The 25,985-nt window shown below is 42.6% G+C and overlaps 1 protein-coding gene across 1 annotated transcript; it reads right to left on the bottom strand.

Moving 5' to 3' along the window:
- Positions 1-8,164: 8,164 nt before the first annotated feature.
- On the bottom strand, positions 8,165-25,536 carry LOC115475104 (sphingosine 1-phosphate receptor 2-like). Its single transcript, XM_030210845.1, is given in 4 exon segments — positions 8,165-8,468; positions 8,471-8,526; positions 8,528-9,258; positions 25,453-25,536. Coding segments are annotated over 4 exon segments (1,128 nt in total). The 3' UTR covers positions 8,165-8,211.
- Between the last annotated feature and the right edge of the window lie 449 nt (positions 25,537-25,985).

Raw genomic sequence — 25,985 nt, 5'->3', positions numbered from 1 at the left:
GCCAGCATTTTTAGCAGACCGGTCCCCCAGACATCCCAGGAGAGCAATGGGGCACCCTAGGGGGCACTTCTGTGCACTTCATAAAAATGCTCGCAGGTGCACATCTCACCTTTGCTCCCTTATTTTGTCCCCTGAGCTCTCCAAAACCCACCCAAAACATACTGCTCCCACTGTACAGCACTATAATAGCCCTTATGGGTGAAGGGGACACCTATTTGTGGGTACAGTAGGATTTTTGTGACTTCAAGTGTGACAGGTAGAGGGAGATAGGGACCTGGCCGGGTCCCCACTCCATAGTGCACTGCACCAACCACTACAATACTCCAGGGACCTGCATGCTGTTCTAATAGATCTGGCTATAAGATCTGAGGCTGTCATAGACACTGGTAAGTCATATTTTTATTCACATTTTTGGGAGGTGGGAGAGGGTCAGTGACCACAGGGAGGGGTATTGGGGGGGGTCATCCCTGATTCCCTCCAGTGGTCATCTGGTCATTTAGGCACATATTTGTGCCTTATTCGTTATAAAAACAAGCCTAGCTCAAAACATCTTAGTTTTAGTTTTGTTTTGTTCCATTATGGCTGAAAAACATCCAAGTCATGCCCTTAATATGCCCCCTTGAGATTTGGACACACTGCAGACGAACAGCATAGAAAAACATCTGAAAAATAGGTTTTGAAAATACTGATTTAGATGTTTTTGTGAGAAAAATGTCCAAATGCTGCTTTATGCCACTTTTTAGATGTTTTTTTCTTTTGAAAATGAGCTCCATAGTGCTATAACAATGATGTCATATGAGCAGATATAATATAGATTAACATATGTAATGATTAACCTGGAATGTAACAATTCTTAGAGGCAAGTGGATATAAAGATTGTCTGGAAAGAAACTATGCTTTGTGATTAAGTTTGGTAAAACAAATAATAATTGAAGATGATTAGATATGGACTCTTGATTAAGAACATAAGAGTTGCACTTCTGGGTCGGTCAAAGTCCATTAGCCCAGTATTCTGTTTCCAACAGTGGTCAATCCAGTCTCAAGTACCTGGTAAAGTCCCAAAAAGTAGCAAAATTCCATGCTGCTTAACCCCAGGGAAAAGCAGTGGCTTTCCAGGTCTTCCTCTTACCAATTTATGGACTTTTCCTCCAGGAATTTGTCCAAATCTTTTTTTAAACCTAGCTATGCTAACTGCTTTTACAACTTATTCTGGCAACAGTGTCCTGAGGTCAACTATGCATTAATTGAAAAAGTATTTTCTCATATTTGTTGTAAATATGCTACTATAGAACTTCATAATGCAAACAAAACAGTAGGCAAAATCAAGTAACCGATAAACCTAGAACCATCATATTCACTTCCAGTCCTCGAGGGCTGTAACAAGTCAGGTTTTCAGGATATCCCTAATGAAGTTGAATGGGGAAGATTTGTATACCTGCTACCTCCATTTTTTGTAAATCTCTCTCATGCAGATTTATTAGGGATATCCTGAAAACCTGACCTACTGGTGACCCTTGATGATGGAAGTGACTACCACTGACCTAGAGGTCCATATTCAAAAATCTAATAAGCAAGTAAGATGGGTGGATATTCAATGTGATTTAAGGGGCTGTTTTACAAAGCTGCAGCAAAAAGTGGCCGTAGTATGCCCGTATTTGGGTCTTTCCCTAAGGCCACTTTTTGCCATATCAGAAAATAGCTGATTTTTATTTTCTGCATTAATGGCCACACACTAAAGTTGCTATTAATGTGTGGCCATTACCATGTGGGCCCTTACCATCACCCATTTGTAGGCGGTATGGGCTCACACGCTAATCATGCACTAATCAGTTATCAGTTAGCGCATGCCAGTGTGGCTACCCTATCTGATTAGTGCATACACGCCCATTCTCTGCCCCCCCCCCCAGCCACGCCCTGTAGGAAAAATACATTTTATTTTTTTGTGTACCAGTAGCATGTGTACATGTCACAAGTACCACAGAATGCCTCAGCACACCCTGTGGTATACAATTTTAATTGCAGTAGGAATGCATTAGTGTTTACTGCACCTTGGTAAAAGGGCCCCTAACCTGGGAATTCTATCTAGCATGCCTAGAGATCCTCGCTGAAATCCAGGCACATTCTATAACTAGGCCCATAACTTAATTGGCTTAACAAGTCAATCAGCACTTTTAACAGCATTTAACAAGCAATAATGAGCAGTAATTGGCAATAATTACAATTTACATGCACAACTCACTAAACGCATTCTGTAGATGAACTGCACCTATATTCTAAAGCGCACATTTCAAAATGAATCATGCAGTTCAAAAGAGGCATGGTTATGGGTGGGGAAATGGGCATTCCAAAATTTACTGTCAGACTTCTGAATTCTTGTACCAAGTACAGCGCTGCTGAGCCCGGTACTCAGACCAGGTTCTGCTTGGTGACCAGACAACCCCAGGTTTCACCTGCGCTGACCGCTGTTCCCCAGAGGTTGAGCCCTAGGTGCGGGCGACCTGCAGGGCTTACGAGATGGAGCAGGAAGCGGGGTGGTGAACGTAACGACCAGACAGGCAGCAGGCAAGAGAGTGATCCAGGTACAGGCAAAGTCAATAGGCAGGCAGCAGGCAAGGGAGTAATCCAGGAACAGGCAATGTTAACAGGCAGGCAGCAGGCAGGGAGTAATTCAGGTATAGGCAATGTCAATAGGCAAACAACAGGCAAGAGAGTAATCCAGGCACAGGTAAAGTCAATAGGCAGGCAGCAGGTCAAGAGAGTAATCCAAGTACAGGCAAAGTCAGTAGGAAGGCAGCGGGTCAAGAGAGTAATCCAGGTACAGGCAAAGTCAGTAGGCAGGCAGCAGGCAAGAGAGTAATCCAGGCACAGGCAAAGTCAGCAACGAGGGACAAAGTAGAGAACAAGCACATTACTGAGCAAGTAACACCTACCAAAGTAGAAGCTGAAGCATAGAGTCCAGGAAGAGCTCAGCTGATAAAGTGCTGGCATCGGACATCAGCAGGGACCAGCAGGGAGAAGGAGCACAGCCATAGGACAAGAGGAACCAGAAGACCAATAGGAGAGAAGCAACGGAAGCCAGGCAGAGAGAGAGCAGACACAGGTGCATGGAAGCAGAGCAATCAAGGAGCCTGGAAGCCAGGCAGAGAGAGCAGACCCAGGTGCATGGAAGCAAAGCAATCAAGGAGCCTGCAGCCAGAGAAGAACTACACACATGGCTCAGGGCTGCGCCAGTCAAGTGTGCGTGTTGACGGGACCCCGTGCAGCCCGAGGATGCCGCTTGCATTGAGGTAGGGGACATGACATTTACACACATAGTTATAGAATATGGCCCAATGTACATAAATCTATGCACCAGGATTTATGCCAGGTTTTCACTGGTGTAAATGGATGCATGTAGATTTAGGCACTATATCAACTAAGTACATTCTATATACCGTGCCTAAAACGTATAGACTACGCTCAGTCAAAATGAGTTCCGAACAGATTTTTAAAGTGTCATATATAGAATCTGGCCCTAAGTGTATTGTAAGTATGCTGCTGAGTATATTCAATTAACATGTTCATCTTACACTGTCAGTTATGCATTACAATACAAGGAGCTCACATACCACCAAATCTTTTTCAAATCGAAGAGGTATCCCTTGGTATGCACCAACTCACTTTCACCCTAGGATAGGAATTCTCATCCCAGTCCTTAGGACACACCCAGCCAGTTGGGTTTACAGGATATCCACAATAAATATGCATGAGATAGATGTGTATGCAATGGATGCAGTGCACGCAAATCTATCTCATGTACATCCATTGTGGATATCCTGATAACCCAGCTGGATGAGTGTGTCCTGAGAACTGGGTTGAGAACTTCTCCCTAGGACATTAGTTCTCTATTTTCAAAGTTATCTAACATTTTGAAGTGTAATTCAACCCAAGCCAGACATTATCAGAAAGGTGCTACGGTATGAGTGTTTGGCTCTCAAAATTAAAAAAAATTAACAGGGCATATTTGAGTCATATGTATCAATTAAATTGGCAATGACATCTCAGGTCTGTTTGCTGGACAATGTTACTATGATCAGAAAATGGAACCACATTTCATGTCTTTTTCTGTGAAACGCTTCATTGATAGCCAAGCTTTGCATCATGGAATGGATCCACCAGAAGCCCCTACTTTAACAAAATGGTGTAATTAAATGCATGAATTGCTGCGGATGGAGTGTATGTCTGTTGAGCATTGTGGTTGTATGTTTTAGAAGTGATTTCTCAAGACTTGAGCACCATTTGTGGACACTCTTACTGCCCAAGTGCATTCAATTATTTTGAACAATTTGGACATTTAGTTCTTAGATGGCTTTAATGTTTTCTGTTCCACCTAGTCTATTGTTCTTTCAGGTATTTTGTGGGAAGGTAAAGGGGAATAAATTTTTTTGGGGGGGTCCCTATTTTAGTTACATTTTCTTTTTTTTCTAACTTGGCATTTTCTGGCTGTGTCTTGGTTGCTAGGACTTTTATATTTTAGATTTGTGCAGTGGAAGAGTAGCCTAGTGGTTAGTGGAGTGAACTTTAATCCTGGGAAACTCCTTGTGACTCTGGGCAAGTCAGTTAACCCTTCATTTCCCTGGGTGCAAATAAGTACATGTATATAATATATAAACTGCTTTGATTGTAACCACAGAAAGGCAGTATATGAAGTCCCATTCCCTTATGCTTGTATTTCTTATTTGCTCTGGGTGAAATTTTCAATAAACAGATTGAAACATAAAAACAAATTAACAGCACTGCATGTCAAGAAAACGGAAACTGAGCTTGTAGTGATAGTAACATACTTGAATGCACTCTGAGCCATCTCAGGGCCTGGGGGCAAACAGAGGTGTAACAGAGAGCTGACCAATAGGAATATAAATGTATCACTGCTTGTGAATGATTGATTGGACTATTTCACTAGGTTTTATATGCTATCATCAAAGTCCTTACCCAATCCAAATGAAATGTAATGATCTCTGCTCACACTGCAGTAAGTGGCAATTTAAAATTCTCTCTACAATCTTCTTTTAGAATCATGAATAAATGAGAAGCATAAACCCTCAGATCTTAATATTTGGACAACTATTTGGTCAACATTAGTTATCCAAGTAACTCGGGTACTCTGCTATAAATAACAGTGCTGACCTGACTAAAATTAACGACACTTTTACCCCCTTGATTACTAAGTTGTACTAGTGGCTGCTGTACGCTAATGCCGACACAGCCCAATCACTTTGAATGAGCTGTGTCAGCATTGCCGAGTGGCAGCTGCTAAAGCAGCTTAGTAAACAGGGGGGTTAGAATGTCCCAGTGCTGGTGATTTTTAATTTGAGCAACCTTTGTACAGGTGACAGTTGGCCCAGACAGAGAGGGCAGTGTTTTGTTGGCTTCATGTCAAAAACCAGGGAACACTTGGAATAGCAACCTCTTATGTTTGAACATATTAGTGCTGTTCAGCACCATGATCTGGACAGCTCCTATGAGTAGCAAGCCATATCTAAACCATAGGTCTTCTGGAGAAAACAAGGTTATGAAACACTTGCTTGATTCTTAATTCCTAGCATTTTATATGTTGCATTTATTATGCGTAATAGAAGGGTAAGGATAAGGATAATGGGATTTGATATACCACCTTTCTGTAGTACAAATGAAGCAGTTCACACAGACATGCAGCAGTTCTTGAAATTGCCTTTCTGAATACAGTGCTGCAGAAGTTTACTTTCCCTTCTATGATAAAGAGTTATCAGTAAGCTCAGGGGTTGGGAATAGTGTGCTATGAAAGAGCCCCACGCTGGAGGTAGGGGATCTATATTTTACAGAGGGTCTTATTAAAGATGACAGTTAAGTGAAGCACCAGTATTTTAGAATAACTAACACAGCACTCTCATTAATCGTTTCCCAAACATACATATATTTTTTAAGAAAAAGAAAGCAGGTGTGTGATATAACCACCTGTTTACATACATGGTATGTAAATATCGACACCCTGTTCTGGACCAGAATTTCCAGAACAGAGTTTGGCGTGGAAAAAAAATCTAAGGGAGTGACTGAGCGACCATCACCCGGGACCATCCCACTGTTTCACTTTGATTAAGTAGTGCAAGTAGGAGGATAAACCTTCTTCAAAGCCTACTCATAATTACATGTGTCTTGCCCTGACCTGTGTGTGAGTTATAAATATGCCCCAGTGTTTAGATGCAGAAATGCCCCAGAGTCAATCTGACTGATGCTCTGTTTCTTGTTCCTGCTTGTAACTGGATTTATTTTTGTTGCTGTGTGTTGGCCTTGTCTATAGGTCTTTGGCAGTGCTGGCATTTGTTCGTCCCAAGACTCAGCACCACAAGGGAGCAGTGTCTAGTCTGCTGTAACTGAGATACAGAAGCTGTGCCATTATTTATTTATTTATTGCATTTGTATCCCACATTTTCCCACCTTTTTGCAGACTCAATGTGGCTTACTGTATGCCGTAGTGGTGATCGCCATTTCCGGAATGAAAAATACAAAGTGGTATTGCATTATAACAAGGATAGGGGATCTTGAAGTCTGCAGCCTGGCATTTTCTCCTTGAAACGGCTCCTCAAGGCAGCTGACAATTCTAGCTAGGTAACTCCATAACTGGTGACCCAGATTCCGTCTAATCTAGCTATATTCAAACAGGGTTGCGTAGGGCATACATTGTGTGCCAGCAACAGCTGAACAGTCAATAGAGGGAGAAGGACCCCTGTTTCCCACAGTGGAGGGGGAGAAGGTATCTGGCAATACTGCTCTGCTCCGAGCACAAAATGGATACTTCCAGCTGCAGAGAGTCTTCTACCACTTCTGATGAGGATCCAGCTTTTTCCAGACAGGTTGATTCGGCCCTGCTCTGCTCTGTGGCAGGCTATCCTTAAGGCATGAGAAGTATAAGTCTCGGCATGCCTGGGGTAAAGTCTGGATCAGATCATCTGAGCAAAAGTGGAGCCAGGAGGCAATGCTAAAGCCGGCCTAAAGCTTAGTGTCAGCCACGCAGGGCCTTTCTCCTCATTCAGTTCCAGTGTCAAGTTCCTAGTGCTTCAGCATCCACATGTACACTAATTAAGAGTGTGAAATTAATAATGCACCGTTTCTCTTGATTTGCATGTCTCAAACTGATTTTTTTAAAAAGTGACCACTTTCCCTTGTGTGCTACTGTGATACCTCCTGCAGTATCCTCCTGAAAGATCCTCTACACAGGTGAAGCATTCTACTTTTCACAGTCTTCCACTAGTGACTCCCACCCCTGTGCAAAATTAACACTTTTGGACTAAGCTCCTGCCTGAGACAGTATTTATTTGGGGATTTTTTTTTATACTGTGATTTTTTTTAAACCACCTTTATGAAGACATTTCACCCAAGGCGGTGCCCAGCAGATTGTCTTTAAAGCACAGGTAGCAATTCCTAAGCTGATCTTTTATCAGGAAAGGGGTCACCTTAGCAAACAAACTAAGGCTCACTGCTAATATTCTGCAGAAGCAACAGTAAGGTCAGAAGAAGCAAGGGGAGAGCACACCCACCCAGCTCTAGAGACTTCACATCTCCATTTCCTTGTTTAGATCGATGGCCTGGAGCCCTGCAAGCCTTCATCTTGTGCAACAGTTGCTGGGTGCTGTGAGCTATTCCTCGTATGGTACAAGAGAGCTCATTTTGCCTGCCTCTTACACTATCTGAAACATTGCATCTGTTGGAAGAAAGGACCGTGTAAAGAAAGCTGACTGCTTCTGCTTACCCTGCCTAGGATTGGGAGGTATCTACTATGTGATAAGAACACATCCTTCAGGGTCTGTTGAATTACTGGAACTGCATTTCTTTAAAAAAAAAATGTAGAAAAACAGCACCCCCTCTCCCACATTTTGCATAGCGGAAAATTCCCACTGCTGCCATAACACAGCTATAGGGAAGGAAAGAGGGCACATGCCAGCAAAATTTATTTCGCAAACTTATTAGTTGTTCCCTATGTGCTAAAGCAGCTTTTGAAATAAAGATGACCAGAATGACTGAAATGACTTCTCCACAGCAGAATTATTATTCATTTCTGTACTGCTTATTGTTCTGTAAGTACATAAAAATACTGATATTTTTCCACCTCCCCCCCCCCACCCAAAAAGGTCACACAAATGTTGCGCACTCCCGCGTTATAGGGGAGCTAGGAAGTTCATGCTTATGCATGCAGTGCTATAGAGAGCTGGAGCTGCGGAGATGCATCATACAATGATCTGAGGCTTTGCTCTTCCACAGGGCACTCCAGCAACAGAGAACCCGCACAAACTCCTTCCACATGTCCTTGCTCCTCAGTGTGTAAATGATAGGGTTCATGGCTGAGTTCAAAGTTGCCGTGCCAAAAAAGAAGTCTGCTTTATACAGGATGGAGCAAGACTTTACTGCGCAGGAGACGTCCATCAGCAAGATGGAGAAAGCGGGCAGCCAGCAACAATAAAGACCCCCAGGACAATGGTGACAGACTTCAGCAGTGCCAGCGTATGGGGGGCAGCGCTTTACAAATGATAAGTAGTAGATTTCAGCCTGGCTGGACTTGACAATGAAGTAGATGCGTACGAGGATGACAATGGACAGGAGGATGACACTGAAGATGGTGACCACAAAGAGGATATACTTCTTGGTGTAGAGAAGGAAAACAGTGGAGCACTCCTCTAGTTTCTCAATGCAGTTCCAGCCCAGTATAGGCAGGCCGCCGATCATTATGGAGATGACCCAACAAGCCCCAATCAACAAGATCATCCGGCAGTTCTTGTTACTACTATAGACCTTCACTTTGGTGATTGCTACATGGCGCTCAATGGCAATAGCCAACAGGCTGAAGACTGATGCTGACAGGGTAGTGAATGCGGTGCCTTCCCTGATAAACCACTGAACTGGAGTCAACGTAAATGTCCTCTCACCAGAGAGCAAGATATTGGCAATGTATGCTGCTCCAGTGAGCAGGACTGAGAAGGCTAGATTCCCAATGAAGACGAACATGGCTGAGTGGAATTTTGTGTTTCTCCACACCGAGGCCAGTACCAACAGGTTCTCCAAGATAATGAAGCAACATATTATAATGAAGATGGTGGGGATGACCTGACGGAAAGAGTTTTCTTTCTTGGACAGCTCTTTGGTATAATTGTAATGTTCACAGATCTTCTGGGTGTTCAGGTAATCTGTATATACCCCACATTGCTGTAGTATGCGGTACAGATAGGGGAATGGCCAAACAGCCCCACCCTATGCCAGCACACACTGAAACAAGTTCAGCACTCAACCACAAAGATGCCAGGGTCAGTGAGGCCCATCCTCAATCTGCTGTTATCCAAGGGTGAAGAGTACGAAACAGCACAACTACAAAATAAAAAGGGGAAGTATATTAAAAGAGCACCGAGGACAACTTGAAAACAGACTTGCATGTTAACTTCAAAACTAGGATTAAGGAGGCACAGCTCAAGAGAAATACTTCTAATCAACATCCAAGAACTGACCTCCCTAGCTGTTTATGGATCCTGAGTTTGGACTCCAGCTGGACCTGGCTCCATGCCTGTTCCGGAACTCAGCAGCAGAAGGAAACCAAGCACAGATGGAACCCAATTCTTCTCCTGTATTCAAGGATGTGAGTCTGACACTACATAACTACATACACTGATAACAAGTTCTGATCCTGCTCGCCTCCCACCAGGGTATCTCTGAAGATGAGCCCAGTCACGTCTTCCTCTTACACCAGTCAACTGGCTTCTCAACTCTGTCGATTTGCATTCTCTCCCTTGAGCTCTGGAGTTGTAAAGGTTTGCAGGTGAAATTTCACACTAGAATTAAATAATTGGAACAACATGGTGCACTGATACTAACGACCACCCAGCTGCATTTGTTGAAAAGAGCCATTTGTGAAATAATGGGGCCTTCAGGTGATGCTGAGGTATTTATGTAGCTGTTCTAAATCAATTCAGTAAGCTGCCTACAAATTACAAAGGGTGGTAAGACATTGGGGAGAACAGGTAGTAGTATTGGGGGACTTTATAGCCCATCTGTCTAAAATGCTAGACATCTGAGAAGCAGTTGCAGAAAGGCGTTAAGCTGAAACTACAATTACAATTAAAGATGAGAAGAGCTTACACAGACAAGGCCTACTACTGGGTGGAAAGCATAGGTCAGTTGGACCCTTTCTGCTGTATTCAAAATATCTACCTCTTACCTTCAAAATTCTCCCTTTATTTTTCGAAATTAGTGCCCAAATTCAGCTGGGTAAGAAAGAGATAGAAATAATCCAAAGGTACTCCAACTCAAATAAATATCATTCTTTAATGAAAAATAACTGCGCAATTATAATCCACACACACCAAATGGTCCAAAGGAACTCTGCATATCGAACTTCTCACACCATCAACCGTACACAACCATCCAACCTCACTATCCACATAATCATTTTATCATCTGCAATTATATAGCTTCATAAGATGCTGTTAATACATGTCAAATGAACTTACTCTCTGTATCTATCATTAACTGCAATACATTAAACATATATGTATGCAGCTACAAACAAAATCAATGTGTTAGAGTCAATATATTAAAGTTCATATCAGAAGCCCATAACAGGCCAAACAGCAAATTCCCACTAAACGGGATTCAGCTATTACAGTCCATATATTGAATGGGTGCGGTGCCAGATTTGAAAACAGCTTCCCTCGGAGCCACTTTACATAATCATTCCGATCATGCTAACTTCCTCTAGTTCCTTGTTCCTAGGCGAGACCACATTTCGTTGTTCACTTCATCAGGAGGAACACGATAAAAACTTCCGGACCACAGCCCGAATCCTGTCCAAGAAAGAGATATCTAGACAGGTGTGCAATGTTAGTGGTAACCTCACTAAATTTGTATGGTTCAGTGCAACTACATAAAAGGCAGCTTAGAAATGACCACAAACATTTTCTGCAGCCGAACTTATCTGGTTAAGTGCAGTTAACGTAGCAGGGTTTTAGAAAGGTTTGGCAAAGTTCCATACCCATTAAAGAAGACTTGGAGAAAGCCACTGCTTATCCCCCGGAGTAGCAGTATGGAATCTAGCTAGTCTTTGGGGATTCTGCTCGGTATTTGCAACCTGGATTTGGCCACTGTTTGGAAATGGGATACCGGCCCAGTATGGCAGTTAAAGAGAACTGGGTAAATGCATCCTGTTTTGTTACAGTTTTGACATCCAGTGTCAGTGAACTCGGAAGAAAGGATACATTCCTTCAGTATCTAGGTGATTGTTAAACAGTACCATCTATAGTTCTTACTCAATGGCAATAGCTGCTGAGAGAACACTTCATTATCATTCTGCAGTAACCCAATGTACCAAAATATTAATAACTGGCCCAATATTTAAAATGATTTAAACAACTGTTTAAATTGCCAGTCCAGGGCTAACCGGGCATAGTGCCGCTTAAGTGCCACTGAAAATGCCCAGATAGCACTCAGTTACTTTGGGGGTGTCCAGGGCGAGTCGGCCCTTAACTAGTTAAAGTTAACGGCATAAATAGGACCACATAAAAGGCATCACACAAGACTTTTTCACTGATATCAAAGAAGTTTTATTCAGACATGTTTCCTGAGTGCTAGCAATTTACTTACCATGTTAAGGCGACATTTCTCAAAGGACATACTACAAAGGAAAGAGCTGAACCCTCTGAGGAACAGCTCCTGCTAATTACAAACCAAACCTTGAAGACAGTCGATGCAGTGAGTCCTGCTGGAACACTGCAGGGGGAATACACTATATGAGAGGGGGGAACCATGTGATTTCCAGGACACAGAACAAAAGGGGAGAGGCAGGTGGTTCTGTGCTGTGCAGAGGAGTGCCCTACCAACACAGCAACTAGGGGGGGGAGGAATTTTTATGCATCTGTTGCTAGTAAACCAGGAGGGGCATAAGTGAACGCCTATCTCCATGGGCGTTTATGTCCGAAAACGGGTACTTGAAGAGGCGGGAACAGACCGTATTTTCGAAAAAATGGACGTTTTTCAGCTGGCATTTGTTTTTTTTAGCGATAATGGAAACTAAAAACGCCCAGCTCAAAAACGTCCTAATCCGAGCCAATTTGGTCATGGGAAGGGCCAGGATTGGTAGTACACTGGCCCCCCTGATATGCCAGGACACCAACTGGGCACCCTAGGTCAGTGCGGTGGACTCAGAAAAAGCTCCCACATGCATAGCTCCCTTACCACGGGTGCTGAGCTCCCAACCCCCCTCCCCCAAAACCCACTACCCACAAATGTACAACACTACCATAGCTCTTAGGGGTGAAGGGGGCACCTACATGTGGGTACAGTGGGTTTCGGAGGCCTCCCATTTACCATCACAAGTGTTGCAGGTGGGGGGGGATGGGCCTGGGTCCACCTGCCTGAAGTGCACTGCGGTAACCACTAAAAGTGCTCCAGGGACCTGCATACACGCAGGCCTCTAGGACTTGTTGCTGCTGTATAACATTGGCACACCAGTTGATACGTGAAGACTAATCTCTCCGAAAACGTCCTTTATTGGAATAAGCACTCTTACTCACAGAGTGGAGGAGTGGCCTAGTGGTTAGGGTGGTGGACTTTGGTCCTGGGGAACTGAGGAACTGAGTTCGATTCCCACTTCAGGCACAGGCAGCTCCTTGTGACTCTGGGCAAGTCACTTAACCATCCATTGCCCCATGTAAGCCGCATTGAGCCTGCCAATAGTGGGAAAGTGCGGGGTACAAATGTAAAATAAATAAATAAAAAAAACTGCAGAGGTTGTGCCCCACTGGCAACGAGTCCCTGGTACTGAGATTAGCAGTAGGTCAGAGCTGGCAGAATGCTGTACAATGCACTCTTTCAGCCACACTCAAGGTAAGAACTAAGTTGTCTAACGTGGCTAACACAGGAAAGGGAACTAAAACTGGCTTACAAAATGGCCACTACCGCATGGACTACAACAGGAAACACAACAGGGCACACTCTGACCCAGTAGGCAGGGGAAAAGCACCATGGGAGAAGAGCCTACCAACTACCCACATCGTGAGACTGTAACACAAGCTAATGAAATCACAGAGCCCAATACCCTACACCCACCACAATGCAATGCTGATGTGACCCTGTAGTGCACCCGAGAGTCACATCTAACCCAGGGAAAGGCTGTGGGAGGATCGAACACGTTCTGCTGTCATGGAGGTGGGTCCGGCATTTGAGGCTGGCATACAGGCTGGGAAAAAAGTTTTTAAAGTGGGGGGTTTTTTTGGTGGGAGGGGGTTAGTGACCACGGGGAGAGTCTGGGGACGTCATCCCCGATTCCCTCCAGTGGTCATCTGGGCAGTTGGGGCACTTTTTTGGGACTTGTTCGTGAAAAAAAAAGGGTCCAAAAAAAAGTGACCCAAATCGCGGTAAAAACGCCTTTTTTTTTTCAATTATCAGCTACAGACGCCCATCTCTCCTCAGCTGATAACCACGCCCCAGTCCCATCTCCAACACGCCTCCAACACACCCCCATCAACTTTATTTGTTTCCGCGACGGAGTGCAGTTGGAAACGCCCAAAATCGGCTTTCGATTATACCGATTTGGGCGCCTTTGCGAGAAAAACGCCCATCTCCCGATTTGGGTCAAATATAGGCGTTTTTCTCTTTCGATTATAAGCTGGCAGATCTCCTAGTCATTTTTACCCTTCCTCTTCCACAAATAAATCAACCTCTTGTTAAAGCCTGTCTGCACTGAAATTGTTTAATGGGAGCATACTATTATAGTACATTTGCCAAATATGACTTTGTGAGCAGGACTTTTGTGATAGTGCCAAGAAGATGTAGGGACAACCAGAGATACCTCAAAGCGAAGGCCTGGTTCTCAAGAAAGCACTAGTCTATAAATCTCAAATAAACTTACTGTAAATCCAAAGAAAAATACATATGCAACAAAATGCTTGTATTGTGAATCAAACAATGATATCAGGAACTCGACACTGGTCTTTTATGATGCAGAAAATGCTGCAAATAAATAAAATTAGAGTGGATTTAAGAGGTTTGCCTTGCTAATTCGGTCTTGTAAGTGAACTGAGAAATTCGGGTTCTGTTGTGCCCATGACTTAACGTCTGGCTCAGAAATCACTTTAATGAACCCAGTTACTGCATAGTAGCTCTGCATTTGAAAGCTCAAGATGTGTTCTTTCCAGACCTTTTCCTTCCGCAAGAACTTTCACTCAGGTGTTTTTACTGCGTTTGACACCTCTGCCTCATTCTTTAAGCAAGCTTGTGTTAAAGCATTGGGATGCTATTAACAGGAAAATTTTGGGTTTTTTGCATATGAGTGACTGCAAAGGAAATAGAGAATCCACAAAGCGTGGAGAACTCAAAGACCCACGGATACTTTGTAAAACAACAGAAAAGTGGGCAAAAACCAGAGTCCCAGAGACTGGATCACAGTAAAGCTAAAACCAAATTTTATTAATTAGTATATTTGACTCGACACAACCGTTGTGTTTTGGCCACAAGGCCTGCATCAGGAGTCTACAAATAAAAACAGTAAAAATAAACATTTGACATAACATAAAAATTAATTGATATTAAATCTAAAAGACATGTATATAAAACGACATAAAAACATTATATAATATGTAGAATATTAATAAAAATACAAATACAAATGCAAAATATATATCAAATGATCAGAACAACAGCAAATCATAATAATAATAATACATGCGTAACAATTAAGAATGTAGATATGTATGAGAGAATAAATAAAACGAATAAACCAATAAAACAAAACAAAATGAAAATTGTCAGTAGGGAAATAATTCTTAAAACATTGTGCAACAGTATAAAACAGAAGAAAAAGTAGAAAAAAAGAAAAAAAAAAAGAAGGAAAATGGAAAAAATAACTGAAAAAATAATTAGGAAAAAAATAAAAAATATGTAAAGAAAAAATATATGAGTGAAGAAAAAAAATATATATATATGTATGTGGCGTAATTTAAAAATACGAAAAAGGACTAACCTAAATACTAAGGTAGACAGCTAATGATGATCCAGAATAAGAAATACTGGCGAATAGTGTATAAATGGTCTGTGAAAGAGAAGAGATGTACAAATATTAACAAGTATCCAATGCAAATTGCATGTACAAAGTATCCAAGAGTTTGTACAAAGAATCACATGATTTGAAGCTAGTAGGAATAAGGTGTATATGGTATTAATACCAGACTGAGAAGTGACTAAAGAACATATATATATATATACACATGTACACATACACATACATATATATATATATATTATATATACACACACACACACACACCATACACACACACTAACACACATATACACATACATCATCCACATACATATTAATCTGTGGAAGGTAACAGAAGGATCTGGGGAAAATATTATGTCCGATAGATGAACTACCCAGATTGAAGGCATACAGGCTAATATGGCAAAGGTGAAAAACGAGAAACAGATATCTCGGAGAAAAAAAGAAATAGCAATTTCTACCCTAGCTGAGGTATATTTAACCATCTCTCCGTACTTATGTGCAACTTTCTTTAAATCAGTCACCTTACTTTCTAACTCTTCCTACTGTCTTACCTATCTATAGTTACATCTTTGCTTTACCCTTCACTATAAACTATTAATTACCAATTGTGTTGACTTTGTAAGTAGTATACCATACCATACTTTGTATTGTTATTTGAATATTTTTACTGCTGTAAACCAGTGGTGTGCTGGAGCAGGCTCTCACAGGCTCTCGAGAGCCGTTTGTTAAGTTTTTAAGAATTTTGGGAGCCGGTTCTCCATGGCTACTTTAACAAATGGATGCCAAAATGTGGGCTTGGGCCCCTCCTGAATTCTCTTTTACTTTGCTGGCGAGAGAGAGCCCCCTGTTAACAATTTACCAGCACACCCCTGGCTGTAACTGCCTATTGCTCATGTTTGACTTATTCATACTGTACACCGTCTTGAGTGAATTCCTTCAAAAAGGCGATAAAAATCCTAATAAATAATAAATACAGTATCTTCAATTCTTTACTTTGGATCCCTTTTACTAAAGTGCATTAAGCATTTAAAGCACAGTTTACCACACAGTAAATACTAGCAAACAACTGTGCTAAGGGTTTTGTGGTATTCTAGCAGATAATGTGCAGTGAACCGTACACTAAGTGCTTTCTGTGCTAGGGGTGGGGCATGAGCGGTCAATGGGCATGGAAGTGTTATCCAGGCAAACGCTGCACTTACTATGTGCTAACAGGCTAACATGAGGTTAATGAGGGACCACGTACTGCCTCCTAATAAGAGGCATTAATAAAATTCTACCATGAACCTAGCACAACAAACTTCCCGCAGCATGTTCGAATAATGAGCATGCAAATTAATACTGTGTTAAAATTGTGGTATTAATTAGTTGCTCACTATTTTGTGCTAATTTTCAGTCAATGCCTGAGCACTGATTGATTCAGGCACTGACAAGAACGTTGTCATTTTAAAATGTAAAAAAAAGCATGCCACCACTGGCCCTGACCCTGGCTTGAATCTCCATCCTACTCCTCCCCCCCCCCCCCCACAAACATTAGGTGCAAATCCCCCCAATCATCAGGTGACCCCTTCCACCCTCTCACCTTTAAAAAAAGGTCCTAGTGGTCCAGTAGACACCTCCTGGCCCCTTCAAAAGGCCCTGGTTGTCCAGTGTACCCTGAGCACCTCCCCCAAAACCATAGCCAAAGCTCTGGTGGTCAAGTATAGCCCCAGCCTGGCCTGTTCAGGCCAGAACCCCCCCCCCCCTGAAGTCGAGCTGGTGGTCTAGGCCCACTCCCACCCCTCCCTCCCCCCATAGTCCTGACATACCTCATAGATAACCATCTTCCCTCCTGGGTGGCATCATCAAAATGGCAGCGCCCCTCCCGGTGCATTCTGAGATGTACTAGGCAGGGCCTAACTATCAAATAAATCCTTATTTGGTAGTTAGGCCCTGCCCAGTGCATCCCAGAATGCACAAAGCGGGGCAGGGCACTGCCATTTTAATGATACTGCCCGGGAAGGAGGAAGGAAGGATGCCTACTCCTTCCTCCCTGCTATCTACAGGGTATGTCAGGGCCGTGAGGGTGGGGATGGGCCTGGCCAGGCTAGAGGTATACTTGACCACCAGGGCTTTGGCCCACTGGGCCACCAGGACCTTTTGTGAGGGGGACCAGGAGGGGTCCATGGACCACCAGAGACATTTTTTAAAGGTCGGGGGCAGCACAGAAAGCCTGTTCAGGGCAGGATGGTCGGGTTGGTGGGAAAGAAGGGTGTTGTTAGACAAACCTTCTCTCAACCAACCCTTCTAATGCTGTCCCAGACCTAGCACTGTTTTTGCCAATGCTAAACACGCATGACAGCTATTTTTAGCATGCTGCAGGAATACTAAATGACGCATTTAAAAGCATTTAAATGCAGTCTGAGCTAATGGTTTCAGTACCAGTGTTGAACCCATTAGAGCACTGGGCAGCACTAACACCTGCAATAATCACCTTTAGCACAGGCGTCAGCTTTTGAGCATCGGGCCAGGAGTGCTGAAAGAGCCATGGAGCTTGCTGGGGGGGCTCAACTACGCTAACCAGGTCTCGCAACATTTGCTAGTTAGCGAAGAGATTTTAATTATGCAGAGTACACAGACATTGATGAGTTATCATTCCTTTCATTTCCTCCTGAGTATACAAACACAAAATAAAACTATTCTCCTTCCACAACCATCTTCTGCAAACTCAAGTGGTAAGTGTTCACTACCGAAGATCTGGATACCTTTTTGAAACTATTATCGCTAACTAAAAAATTAAAATAGCCAATTGTGCCCCAGGCTAAGATGCCAGAAATGCCTGGCTATCTGTTCCAAGCTAGAGACTTTTTATCTAGTCCTGGTTTTGAACTTCCATGGGATTTGTAGCACCTGATCCTGCCCATGCTGCACGTCTCATAATGCAGTAGGATGGTGTGGTCAGAAATCCAGGACTGTCCCAAATCTTCAGCATGGAATTCGGTATCTTGGCATCTCTGAGATACATATTTCCTCTCATACTCATTCATTCACACCTCCTAGTTTTCTGTCTTGGAAAACTGCCAGTAATTTATCACACTCTCTCACTGCCAAATATAACGTGATCCCAGCCTTACTTGTCAATCACTCTGCACAGCTTGAATTCTGCTAGAATCCTGGTTAGACAGGCTCCAAAATTCCAATCATGGAGAAGTCCATTTCAAATTCAAACAAGGGCAATCAGACTGAGTTTTAGTGATTAACAGCCATCATCTCTAATGTAAGAACCTCACTGACTATCTACAATATTTTCCTTAGAGGTTTTCTTTTTAATGTTGATGATTAATGTTTAATTGAACTTCCAACTTTTTTAAAAGGAACAACATGAGTTCCTTGTCTCGGGAAGTGTTTTTCTAGCTCCTTCTTCAGCTTTTCGAGTACAGGGAATAGGTTTGATGTTTGTTATAGCTCCCAATTTATAAACATTGCCCAGTTGATACTCAAAACAATTTATCGCAGCCAGGGAGTCACTTAAATCACTTGTGCAGGGCTATCTACTATTATTCTGCGTCACTTAACCAGGACTGTGCTGCTGAAAATCAGAACTGACGGCTACGCTAAACTGAAACTCAAGCTATTTGTGGGGTGGTCCGATATTCAGCCCATAACCACCTATGTTAGGAAAACCAAATCAGACTACATAAGACACAGTCTATCTTTATGTGATGTTGCTTAGGCAGTTTAAGGGCTGAAAGTCGCACTTAACCACATAAGAGATAGCCGACCACATAAACCTGAATATTCAATGCAAGTGCTTAGACATGACCCCGCGTTCAATATCCGGAGCTAATGCTGGGAGCAGCTTTTTAAAAAATGCTCGCCACTGCCAACTGAATATCTACCCCTCCCTTTACAGAGCTGTTAAGTCATCCAATTCCGGGTGGGAGACTTTTTGGCCACTTCTGGTTTTGCACTTACATCCCAAAGCAGTGTGGTGTTTGTAATTTCTGATTCTACTCATTGAGTCAGTGCTGGAGGTTGTCAGGAATCCAGGACTAGCCTAAAAGCTCCCTCTTGGAACTTGGTAATTTGGAAGCTCTGCCTTTAATCAGGGAAGGACTTAAATCCCTGCTTTTTAGGGGCTCATTTTTCTTTTTATCAAAAGTTCAGATGAGTAGGTGCTGAATCTTTCATGTGCTTGAAAACCCCTGCCCATAGATCTGGGGGGGAGGGGACTGGAGAAAAGGATTATCTTTAGCTAGAATGAATTTCAACCACATAAGGACAGGACCTCTACAATAAAATGTGACCCAACAGTGCTAGTGATCAGAACACTGCTGTGAATTCTGGGAAGGAATACCTAGGACATGTCAAACTAGAAGTATTTACATAGGGGCAGAACGTGCAAATTCCTGACTTTCACTGATAATACATAATTTTGACTCACTAGTTCTACACACAAATAGTAATACAAATTTAAGGCTGAGATATATATATAGAAAGAGAGATGTCGGGGGAAAGTAAGACAAGGCGTCAAGAATACAGTACATTCACTGTGAAGGTAGATTCTCACCTCAACCAATAAGTATGGAATTGAAACTCTGGACAGCTGGGTTTCAGGCACAGCAAGATAGAAAGAGTTTGTATATTTTATTGTTTAGTGTTTGAACTCATAACTGACAAAGAGGGATCTCTTTAAATCTGGGAAAGCTGTACTACCTGGGAATCATTAACAGCTAAAATTATTACGCAATGAACCCAACCCCAAGTGATAAAACCCTTCCTGATAAGGAAAACACTCTGGGATTTTGAGATGGCAGCAGAATATGTCCCCTGTAGAGTGGAGCCCTGTCAAAGAGAGCCAGTGGAGAGCAGAATATGCAGCATGCCCTCTGGAGGCAGAGAAGCTAGATGCAGAGGTGGAGCTTTCAGACCTGACTACAGAGACAGGTGAGGCACACCAGATCCTCCCAACACTCATATTGCTCACTGGGCCAGTTGCACTCCAGCATACGGGTGAAATTTGGAGTATAGTAGGAAGGAAACAGTGGGAGGATACTCATTATACAACATGGCAAGGACTAGATGGTATTCCTGTCTAGCTGATAATACTGCATGAGGATAACTACCCCAAATTATATAGGGGCCCTATCTTAACGAAGGACTTTCCCATGTACAAGTCTAAGTTCAATGAGGTAGCATTTAGGGACTTTTTCATTTTATTTTGCAGGTTTTCGCAAGTAATTTTTTTCATTAGCCCACGGGACTTATCACCTCCCACTTAGGAGGCACTAAGTACACCCAAAATTAAATCAGCATTAGTCAATTACCACATGCTATCTGAACATGCTAACTAGTTAACACTTCCATGCCCATCCTCCACCCATGGCATGCCCCTTCTAAAAATATATTTGTTTTTAAATAGTTAACATGCATTTAGAGAATGCTAACAGGCAAATTACCACAAAATGATTTAATGCGCTTTGTGGTAGCCTGTTTTTCATGCACTCAGCACCTGTCAGAGCACCATAGCTAGCTATCTGGGCTCTGGCACTGTAGAAATTTATGTCCCTTTCAACAATTCTGCCACAGGAGAATGAATAACCAACTGTTAGGTGTACTCGTGCATTTTGTCTAGCAAAAAGGTGCCGGTACTCAAATGCTAGGCCACCCTTCAAGGGTGGAGTGATCATTGAGGGACCCACCCTACAATAGCCAGGACCCCTGCAACCAGTCATAGAATCTATGACAAGGCAGAATTTGTATGTCGAACCTGAGCTCTTTCATTAAAATACGAGAACCATGGGTCAAGTTTAGCAGACAGTGGAAAAGGTGCCGGTACTCAGTACCCCCAAGTACCCCCTCAAAAAAACGCCCTACTTTCTATAAACATACAGTTGATTTATGCTTATAACACTTGTAAATACTGCCATCCAGCCTTGTTTAGTTACACCTATTCTCAGTTTTCCGAGAGGATACATTGTAAACAGGCACTTTTCTGGCTTTTTTTTTTAACATCAAGGGCTCTACTTGATTTTTATTTAAAAATTGATATTGCTGGGTTAGCTGTTGGGTTATTTTCTGTTGCTTTAGTAAAAGAGGATTGTTTTCTTTATTCTTAAGGAAATAATTTGCTTGCTCTAGGACTTGCTTTTTTAACCTCTAGTTCAAAAGGAGAGGCAAGCTAATTTATACTCTTTGAAGTCTCAGAACTTCTGAGGTCTATGTTTCCTCTCTCCACAACTCAACTCCCATCCACCCTACCTTCCAGTCTGCCATTTAGACCCACTCATCAATTAGGTGACTTGAATTAAATGGAAGTGTTTGGTATTGGTTGGAAGGGAAAATCAATGAAGTAAATTGGTCAGATTTTAGTTATCTTTTAAAAAGAACAATTAATTATATTTCTGGATGCTTTAATTAGTAATATTTTCTTAAATTCTTTGAGGTAAGCCTACAATAGGAACACACTAGATTTCACACATCAGATACACTTTTGAAGTCTGAAGGGATAAGATAAACCACTGTATACCCCCAAAACAATGTGAACAATCAAACAGGACTACACACAAGGAATCAGAACAGGGGTTATATCTTACATAAAAGAGGCTAGCTGCCATCTTTGACTTATAGGACAGCTAAGGAAAAGGTAGGGACTCTAGTAGGTGTTCTCTTTTCTTTCAATAGGTACCTAAACTCTTACAACTGAAGTATGGCTGGGAAACATTTTTCAGCAAAGGTATTGCCCCAATATAGATTCTGCCTCTGTCCAGATTGACAGCATGATCTATGGCAAAAGATTAGTTCCATGTACAAGATGTCTGCAGGCTGAATCGCTCACAAAACAAAGGAAGAATTAAAAGAGAGGTAGCAAGGCTGAGAAGCATCCATGGCATTTAGAAAAACATTGATGAAATTCTTCTTAAGTCAAAAAGGATCTCCAGTAGAGGAGGAAAGAGGACAGCTGAACACAGACCACCACAGGGGCAGAATGACTAAGGTTACCATATGGCTCCAGAAAAAGGAGGACACGTTGATCCAGTCTGGGTTTTGCTTCTATTGAAAGCAATGGAAGTAAACCCAGACTGGCTCAATCTGTCCTCCTTTTTCTGGGGCCATATGGTAACCCTAAGACTGACCATTTGGGCAACTGGGCAGTGCCCGAAGGCTTAGAGGCTCTAGGGGGCCCAGAAGCTCTGCCTGGATGCCCGCCGCTCTCCTCACTCCCACTTAATACCCCCCTACCACGGCCACCACTGCTGCTGTTGCTGTTTCAGCAGTGGCAGCAAAAACAGAGAAAAAGATCACGAGGGCTGCACTGTTCCTGCTCACGGCTGCCAGTCCTGCCTTCCTCTGACATAATTTCCTGTTTCGGGGCAGAGCTGGTCAGTCACGAGTGGAAATGAACCTCCCTGAGTTCCAATAAGTTGAGAAATTCACCCAGCTAGAGGGTTTCCATCCATACGTGCTGCACCTTGAGAGACTTGTTGACTCCTTTGAGGTCCAGAACTGGATGGATGGATGGAAGACCCCCCCCCCCCACCACACACACACACACACACACTTCTTCTGTAAATTAAAAAAGATTGAGTACCGGCCTGCTCCCGCTCCTCATCCACTAAGGTTGTTTTTTGTTTGTTTTTTAAGAAGCAAGAAAAAAATAGCTGGGAAAGAGAGAGAGGCAGAATAGTAGCAACAGGGGAGCAGGGAGGGACCTAGACCACTAGGTTTACACCTGAAGCACAGGATATTCTCAACCCCAAACTCTACTGAACCTGCAAGCAGGACAGGAGCCCACACGGAGAAGTCACAGAACTGCACAGGAGCTGCTATTTTCCTGCTGGAGATAGAGAATATTGGCTGAGTTGCTATGCACAGGACCTTATCAGGCACAGTTCATTAATGTTCTCTATCTCTATCTCCACCTGCTGGCAAAGGAGCATAACCATTAGTCTGGACTTATCCTTGGGATGTTAATGAAAACCTGCCCTGGAACTGATGGTGCCCAGCATGACTGCTTTGCTTGCCCTTCCCTAAATCTGACCCTGATCTATTCTCCCTTCCCTGCTGACTTTCCAGCAATGGGTTGGGAAACACTTACACCCAAATTCTATAAAGTTGTGTGCCCAAATTTCCAAATTTACATGCACAATTTATAGAATACTGCCAGTTATGTATTCAATCATCACACGGAGTCTTTCTGATGGGATAGTCCCTACTATTCTGAAAGAGGCGCTAGTAAAGCCTATTCTGAAGAAGCCTTCATTGGATCCTTCAACACCCAACAATTACAGACCAGTTTCTAATCTTCCGTTCCTATCCAAAGTGATAAGAGACAATAGTGTTCAGTCAATTGCAAACTTATGTGGACTCCAAAAATTTGTTACATCCTAGACAATCAGGCTTTAGGAAAGGCCATAGCACAGAGACTATTCTGACTTCACTGTTAAGTGAGATTCATGCAAAATTAGAGCATGGCTATGTCGCCTTGGTTGTTTTACTCAACTTATCTGCAGCTTTTGATTTAATTAATCATAAACTACTTCTTGACAGACTAAGTGAGACTGGTATTTCAGGGACAATTATGAAGTGGTTTATATTCTTTCTTACCGATCGTTCATTCAAAGTAGTTCAGCAGCAATCTTCTTCTACAACATACAATCTATCATGTGGGGTTCCACAGGGATCGGTCCTGTCTCCATTACTGTTTAATCTATATGTTAGTCCCTTGGCACTCCTCATTCAAACAATGGGTATTAGTTTTTACTCATATGCAGACAATTTCCTTCTTATTCATTATGTTAAACCATCTAATATAGACCTTACACCGCTTCAAATCTGTCTGGATAAAGTGGCAGACTGGCTAACAACATATCAATTAGTATTAACCCAGATAAGACTGTAACATCTTGGATAGTAGGACAGGGTACATGTTCCAGCAGTGGTACCTATGCTATTTGGCCAGAACATCTCTACAGTTACATCCTTTAGATACCTCAGGGTTATAATCGATTCTGCTCTGGCTTTTGAGGAACAAATATCCGATGTAGTGAAAAAATCTTTCTTCCATCTTAGGAGACTTAGGTCAGTTAGGAATTCAATTAGTAGGGATTCCCTTAAAACATTGACATCTGCTTACATCACCACACGCTTAGACTATTGTAATATCATATATGCAGGGATTACTCAAGCTAGCTTGAAACGACTACAAAGAATACAGAATACAGCGACGCGTATGATTTGTAGGGCCCGGAGGGATGACAGAGTAACACCTTTATTACATCAACTGCACTGGCTTCCGGTTGAAGCAAGAGTTAAGTTTAAAGCCTTAGTCTTGACCCATAAGGCTTTTCACACACTAAACCCTGACTACCTGTTGAATTTAACAATTCCTTACACTGCTACATGAACCCTTAGATCCCTAACAGATAACAGGTTAGTGATTCCTCCTCTCGCTAGAGCCAGATGGGAATCTATGCGGAGATCGGCTTTTTTCTACTTGTCCCCTTCTCTTTGGAACGGCCTTCCAAAAGAGATCAGAATTGAGAAATCCTACTTTCATTTTCCGGAAACTTTTGAAAACCTTTTACTTTACCAATTATGTAGAACAGAATTTAGAATAATGGAAGCAAGGTTATAAAAGGGTATCTTCAATGTATATTAAATCATAATTTGTACTGTTTATGTTTGTGTAGTTTATACTATGTACTCAATTCTGTATTTGTGGTGCTTTCCTGTATACTAAATCATGATTTATACTGTTTTTATCTTATGTAGCTAATTTTTGGTTTTGCTGTACTTTCCTGTAATGATTGCAGTTCCATGTTTTCTCCAAACTGTACATATAATGTTGTATTGTTCTTTTTCTATTTTACAAATTGTAAACCGTTCTGTCTTGCAGTTGCAATAAGATACGGTATATAAATTGACGTAAATAAATAAAATAAATAAATATCTTTATTGTTAAATTAGATGCCAATTGGCCTTAAGTACCAATAATAGCCCTGAAGTGGGCTTAGTTGTTGCTAATTTGGGGTTAATTGGTGCTAATTGGCACTAATTTGTAGTTATGCATGCAACTACACTTAGGCACTATTCTATAAACTTAGCGCCAGGGGCAGCCTGAAAAGGATCTGGGCCCCCAGGCACTAAGAGGATCCTGGGTCCCCCTGCCCCTGGGTCTCACATCTCTCCCCCTCCCCAGATTAAATTTCTCCCCCTCCCCTCTCCCAGATGCAACATCTCTCCCTCTCTCTCTTTCTTTCTCCCTCCCCTCAATGCACCATCTCTGCCCCCCTACGCAGCTCCACCAACTCTGCCCTCTCCCTCTCTTCCCAGGTTCAACATCTCTCCCCCCCTCCCGAGGCCATCTCCTCCTCTCTTCTTCTGTGTCCCTGAAGCTAGCTGTGTCCCCTTGTGCTCACCTCAACAGCCCCTTTCTCTGTACAGGGCCCAGACTGTCTGTGGCTGACAGAACCTCTCTGCTGTGGCCCATAAGACATAAGCATCGCCACACTGGGACAGACCAAAGGTCCATCTAGCCCAGCACCCTGTCTCCAACAGTGGCCAATCCAGGTCACAATCACCCGACAAGATCCACGGAGCAAAGCATTTTGTACTGTTTGTCCCAGGAATAGTGTATTTTTCCCTATGTTCCTTTAATAACATTCTATGGCTTTTTCCTTCAGGAAAACCGTCCAAACCTTTCTTAAACTCTGCTAAGCTAACACATAAAGTTAGGCGTGTGAATGCCATTCTATTCTGTAACAGCAATTTCAAGTTGAATTGCCATTACAGAATTGGCACTTAGCACCCAAATTTTTCATGCCTAATTTTGGCACCCTTTCTTGAATCAACCTCAGTGCACAGGGAAAAGCAAATGGTGAATCAGGTGCATGCTGGGGTTACACCCCAATGAATGGGATTTATGATCTCTGCTTATTCAGAAACACACTTG

Source organism: Microcaecilia unicolor, chromosome 7, assembly GCF_901765095.1.
Source record: "Microcaecilia unicolor chromosome 7, aMicUni1.1, whole genome shotgun sequence".
Lineage (NCBI taxonomy): Eukaryota > Metazoa > Chordata > Amphibia > Gymnophiona > Siphonopidae > Microcaecilia > Microcaecilia unicolor.
Note: the sequence above shows the minus strand (reverse complement) of the source record. Positions and strands in the feature narration are given on the sequence as shown.